This window comes from Magnolia sinica, chromosome 17 (genome assembly GCF_029962835.1).
Source record: "Magnolia sinica isolate HGM2019 chromosome 17, MsV1, whole genome shotgun sequence".
In the NCBI taxonomy this organism is placed as follows: Eukaryota; Viridiplantae; Streptophyta; class Magnoliopsida; order Magnoliales; family Magnoliaceae; genus Magnolia; species Magnolia sinica.
Genome location: NC_080589.1, coordinates 66,064,557 through 66,070,801, shown reverse-complemented (window position 1 = coordinate 66,070,801; position 6,245 = coordinate 66,064,557). Strand labels below are relative to the sequence as shown.

At 48.4% G+C, this 6,245-nt stretch overlaps 1 protein-coding gene across 1 annotated transcript; it reads right to left on the bottom strand.

The window, feature by feature from the left end:
* Positions 1-1,556: 1,556 nt before the first annotated feature.
* LOC131230588 (uncharacterized) lies at positions 1,557-2,914 on the bottom strand. The gene is made up of 3 exons (XM_058226492.1): positions 2,764-2,914; positions 2,334-2,695; positions 1,557-2,159 (listed from the first exon to the last, which is right to left on the bottom strand). Exons 1-3 carry the CDS (start codon positions 2,912-2,914, stop codon positions 1,557-1,559), a joined length of 1,116 nt encoding a protein of 371 aa, XP_058082475.1.
* Positions 2,915-6,245: the final 3,331 nt, after the last annotated feature.

Sequence of the window (6,245 nt, the reverse complement as noted above, 5' to 3'; positions counted from 1 at the left end):
CGATTGTCCAATATCTAGGCAATGAAAAACTGCCCAAGGATCATGCAGAGGCTCGACGATTAAAGATCCGAGCCTCTCATTACACTATACTCAAGAGGGTATTGTATAAGAAATGATTCTTTACTCCCTTGCCACGATGCCTAAACTCCAATGAAGCCGATTACGTATTACGAGAGATCCACGAAGGAATCTGCGGAAATCACTTGGGAGGATAGTCACTCGTGCATAAGGTACTGCGACAAGGATACTACTGGCCGACTAATGAACACGACGCTCGGAGGCTTATCCAGAGTTGCGACAAATGCCAACGATTCACGGTCATTCCGAGACAACCCCCTTAGGAGCCGACTCCTATGACCGACCCCTAGCCATTCGCACAATGGGGAATCGACATCATCGGACCACTCCATTTGGGGAAGGGACAGATTAAGTTTGTTGTTGTTACAGTAGACTACTGTACAAAATGAGCCGAGGCCGAGCCATTGGCTAGGATAACTAAACAGAAAATCACAGACCTTGTTTGGAAAAACATTATCTGTCGATTTGGGATACCTCGGACCATTATCACCGACAATGGGAAGCAGTTTAACAACAGACAATACCGAGAAATGTGCAGTAATCTCGGAATCAGAAATGTTTATGCATCCCCCCATCATCCTCAGACAAACGGACAGGTCGAGGCAGTCAATAAGATCATTAGACAGCATCTCCGAACTAAACTCGACCGAGCTAAAGGAGCATGGGCCAAAGAGCTTCCTAAAATACTGTAAGCATACTGAACCATTGCTCGAATAGCCACGGGAGAAATCCCTTTCTCCCTTGCGTATGGATCAGAAGCCATCACCCCAATCGATATCGGGTTGCCTTCAGCCCGAGTCAGTTCGTTTAATGAAGAAGAAAACGAAGAATTGCTAGCTCTTGGGCTTGACCTCGTGGAAGAGCAAAGAGAAAAAGCTCGGTTACAGACGATAGCTCGGCAACACCAAGTAGCTCGGTTCTACAATGCTCGAGTCAATGTTAGACGCTTCCGAGTGAGAGATATGGTCCTCCGAAAAATGTTCCTAAACACTAAGTAGGTTGGTGCGGGCACACTGGGACCCAATTGGGAAGGATCCTATATCGTCTCAAACACCATCCGACCCGAAACGTATCGGTTGGAAGACCTAACCGGGCAATTGCAACCCCATCCTTAGAATGCTGAGCATCTAAAGATCTATTATCCTTAGGTCGACCGTCGAGCATTCGCAACAATTCGGTTAAGTAAAGAATGAAAAACATGTAAACTGAGTCAAATGAATAAAACTTAAGTATATTCATTCATCAGTATATGTATTACATCGGACTACATTAACTTCCACTGAAACTACATTAGGAAAACCATAAAAATAAAGGCAAAAAGAGTCGGCTGCAATACGCCATGTCCCCTCTTGGTTACAGATGCTCTCGAGCCCGCCTGGTGTGCTTGATGTACTTGAAGCTTGGCGTGCTTGAAGTGCTTAACGGCTCCAAACCAGCTCCAAGGTTCATCAGGAGCTAACTCAGGGGATAGCTCGGACTCAGCTGCTACCGCCACTCGGAGCGACCTCTGATGCCACCTCAGGAGAAGCTTCAGACTCAACCTCGATACCAGCTGCAACATCAGCAAACCCGACTGCCTCGGCCTCCAGACCTTCAAACCCAGAGGCACCTTCTTCAAATCTTGAGAGATCAAGGTCGAGGAAAGCTTCCTTCATCACTTCGACACACTTGGTGTATCCGTCCTGATACAAGCGATCCCGTTCCTCTAGATACTCTTGGGATTCAAGAAAGGCCTTTACGGCCTGGTCCCTGGCCTCTTCTTTGGCCTGCTCGATGGTAGCCCTTGTCTCAGCCTTGAGTCGAGCCAACTTGTCCTCTGAAGAGGCATGAGCCTGACGAATTTGCCGACTCTCCTCTTGGGCCTCTTTCAATAGCGAGGCCACATGAGTACACTCGGCCTTAACATCCTCGGTGACCTTTCGGGCAAGCCCTAATTCGCCAGACAGTCGGCCAACTCGAGCCATGGCAGCTTCAAGTTGTGCTTCCGCCTCCGCTGTCCGTTTCCAAGTTGCTTCAGCATCCGCCGCTCGATTCTGAGCCTCGGCCAGATCTAAGCTAGCCCTGAGCAAACAAGGAGCGAACTGCAAAAGACAAAGGCCAAATTAGATTAAAATCGAAGCAATCAGCAAATTGAGTGAGAAGTCCGAGCCTTATCTCAAGGAGAATCTTGCCAGATGAGAGAGAATCCGTCTCTGGGGAGCTTCAAAGAGGGCAGCGAACTCTTTCTCGCTCTCGTGGGAAAGCGCCTAAGGGACCATATCCGACATAGCCTGTTGGAAGAACGCCTCCTGTTGAGTCATCTCCCCTCCTGAGGGCTCCCCTCTCTGCTCCTCCTTCTGTCCCGGGACCTGCTTTGCAACGGGTCTTGGCTCAGAGGCCACTTGAGGCTCAGGAGCTGCCTGAGCCTGAGAGTCGGGAGCTGCCACTTCCGCCACCACGTCTGCCGCTTCTGCCCCTTCCTCCAAGTCTATAGTCGGAACCTCGGTCGGGACGGCCGGTGTGGCTTGCTCTTTAGCCTTTGAAACCGTCTTTGGTCTATTGGGAGGACGAGTCTCGGATCGAGGAAGAGCTTTCATCTTGGAAGGAGGACGAAGAATGGGCCTTGCCTCAGCCATCTCTGCACTAAGAAAAGCAAGACGAATCAAAAAAGTTAGAAGAAGATGCAACAATACATCCAGAAGTTACCTGTTATGGCCGAGTCTAAACCTGAGAGAAGAAGACGCTCCGGTTGGAGAAGTGTCTTCCAAGATCGCTCCTCCGAATCCAATGCCTTCAGATCCTTGATCCGCTCTAGGGCGTCAGCTCCTAGTTTCGGCCTGCGCGTGGGGATACACATTCAGTCAGACTCAAAAAATACAATGGTGTAAGGAGATAAAGAAAAAGGGCATACCAAGTCACCTGCTTGGGAGAACGCCCGAGGAACGTGAAGTTCGAAGAGTCCTGGCTCGGCAGTCTCCAGCGGCCACACGCTCAGAACCATATATCTCTCCAGTGCTCGTTGGAGGTAGGAGGGTCGGTTATCAAAAGCCCGCCCTTGTTCCTCCAAGTACATAAAAAATATCAGCCGGGCTATTGTGGATTCGGCCGTACTTGGTACAGATGGAGAAACTCGTCGATAGTCAATGGGGGCTGCTCTAACTCAGCCCATAACACCGAGCATCCGAACAAGTTCCTCCATCTATTCGAAACTATCTACCCCGGTGCAATCTAGAGTCGGAAAAGTAAATCCCGAGCAATGCCTTGGTGTAAAGCAACCTGGAAGATTGCGACCATCCCAGCTGGAGGATGGTTAGGTAACTCACTCAGCAGAGGAATGCGAAGGATAACCGAGTCCGGGACATGATACTCGGCCTTGATCCTATCCAGGTCCGCCTCGGTCAGGACCGAGGGAACCGAACCATTCTGCTCATCTCCTGCCTCTCCTCCCTCGGCCGCCGATTCAACGGTTCTTGCCGGTCTCTGTGTGAGGACCGACTCACTGGTCCCTTCAATCTCCTCATCCTCTTCCTCCATTTCCTCCCCAGGAGGATTAGGCCTGCCAGGGGCAGTCGTTAAAGACGCCTCTCCACGAGAGAGACCCACAGAAGTAGGGCACTTCGCCGAAGACCCAGTTACCCTCTCTGAATACTGAAAGGCTTTATTGGCACCAATGACCATCTCCACCAGCAGGGAGGGCGATTCCGAGACATTCCAGAAATGTTTCGCTTCACCCTCGTCACCGGAAGCTCCCTCCCGGAGACTCTGAGAACCACGCATTGCCATTGAAATTCAAAAAGAAAATGGAGGGAGAGAGTTTGAAACTCATCGGAGATGGTGATACAGACCGAAAAGAGGGCGAACGTAGAAGCGAAAATCAAGAAGGAAGAACAAAAATGGCAAAGGGCGGGAAAACTGTGAAAACGAAAACGGGAAGAGGAGAAAACGTACGAAAATGAGGAAGGGGCGTCCCTCTCCTCCTTATATAGCCCGGCCACGTGGCAAGGACATTTAAGGAGTCGTATCGACGGTCGTTTCGACTCCCCCACCTGATATGTGGCGCACGTCGACTGATGGAGACGCCGCTCCCGCCACGCGTTCGAACCTCATTGGCCGAAGACACGCTCTGATGGCTTCTTGCACGTGCGACCTCGACCAACGAATCGACACATGTTCAGGACGTCATACGAACATTAAATGTCCCATCATAATATCGGTCTCCGGTCCAATCCGACCCAAAACTCTACTCCTTAGCAACATAGTTGACGCAAAGAGTAAGGGGGGGCTTACTGTTGGGGAAAAATATGACAAGTCCGGAGACCTGGTTATGGCATAGACCAACTCTATTGACTCGGCCTGAGAGTTCGAGGCAAGAAGCCTAACCGAGGCAAGAGACCTAAACACCTTAAGGAGAGACTTAGCTCGGTTTATAAGGAATAAAAACTCCAACCGAGATTTATAAAGTCATGAGCTAAAGGCAAATTACATACATGCATGAAGTTGACTCGGATGATAAGACAACAACATCTAAAAGGCCGATTAAGACCTTAAGTTCAGAAGCCGCCCGTCCAACCGTAAAACTGACCCAATTAGGTCGGTTATAAAGTCGGCTATCGGAGTAAGAGAGGATTCGATTACGGATCGGCTCCATCTTGCCCGACAGATGGCAAACAACTTGACCCAGAAAGCTGGTTCAGATTAACTCCTTATTAGAGTCAGTCAAAACTGGGCCAGGCAAGGAAAAGACGGCGTGAATGAAAACGTTGTCCCGGAAATTTTGTAAAAGGATCCCCGATCCCGATGATTTCGAGATCGGATGAAGACCAAAAATGGATTGAAATCAAATCTCTAAAATAACAGGGAAAGAATCCCTGCACGATGAGATCCTCATATTCCTATAAATACAGAGAACACTCCAAGCTAAGGGGGTACGTAGAAAACTTTTCTCAAAAATCCTTCCTACATTGCCCCATTACTGACTTTAGCATCGGAGGGTCCCTGACTTTAGCTAAGGTTTCTTTTGTTTCATCCCTGTGCAGGTGGAAGATAGGAAGAAGGATTATACTAGTTTTTTGCATCAACACGCAAAATGCCCCCAATGGTAAGCGTTCAATGCCCGCTGTTTCGTTTGGCATGGACCACGGGAGTTTTGGATTGGCCGTATATTTACATTCCTATTATGGTCTTTCAAAGCCGATGAAAGGAGTGGATTTGTGACGGGCATCTCAGTGGATCCCACACATATTACGACAACGGGGCACTGGAATATCTCTGTACCCGGGCATAGGAGTGGCTGAAGTAAGCCGATTGCGAACCGGCCGAAGGAATCGGACATGGATTTCCTGCTAAAGAAGTTCCTGCGCGAGGATACTGGGTGTTCCCCGTAGAGATGTTTTTGAGAAATCTATCTCGTACATCCGTTTTGATAGCTCATTTTAAGATGCAAGGAAAAAAATGAGGTGTATCCAACACTTGAGTAGGTCCCCTGGGAAAAAAATTTGGGAAAAAAATTCCTACCGTTGAAACCTTCTTAGACTCAACGTTGATGTGTATATGCTATCTAAACCGTTTATAAGGTCATTCCCAGTGGGATGAAGTGAAAAAATTAAAAATATATACTGGTACAAAAATTTTACGGCTATAAAAATGCTTCAACGGTACTCACTGAATGCCCACTGTTTCCTCTCGTGTGGCCCATTTTAGTGTTGGATACACATAGTTCTATTGAGGAGATCATAAAATGAGCTCTAAACATGGATGGTCGGAGTGGATTTCTCAAAAACATATCTGTTTGCCCACCCAGCATCCTTGCGCAGAACCTCGGAAAGGCTTCCGCAGGAAATCCGCGTCTGAATCGTCCGGGGCTATGTGGGGTCCACCATGACGTATGGGTTTTATCTACGTTCATCCATTTATCCATGTCATTTTAGAGTATGAGCCTTGGAATGAGGCGAATCAATGGCTCTAAGTGAACCACACGATGGAGATTGAACGCTCACGATTGAAAACTTCTTACGGCCGCGAAAGTTTTGGATCAAGCTGACGAGTACAAACAAATGCTCCAGTTGGCAAAAAAAAACGTGAGGATTTAACGTATATAGTTTAAATATTCGTGTGGCCACAGAAGTTCACGTTATGAACGGTCTGGACGGCATTTAAGCATAACTGTCGACCCAAGGAGGTTTCAACGA

Bases quoted from the DNA above. Each gene is read 5' to 3' on its own strand.
- LOC131230588 (XM_058226492.1), bottom strand. From the start codon at position 2,914: ATGTGTATCCCCACGCGCAGGCCGAAACTAGGAGCTGACGCCCTAGAG. The intron at 2,696-2,763 runs GTAACTTCTGGA...TTCTTAGTGCAG, and splicing joins TTTAGACTCGGCCATAACAG to AGATGGCTGAGGCAAGGCCC. The intron at 2,160-2,333 runs GTCCCTTAGGCG...TGTCTTTTGCAG, and splicing joins AACAGGCTATGTCGGATATG to TTCGCTCCTTGTTTGCTCAG.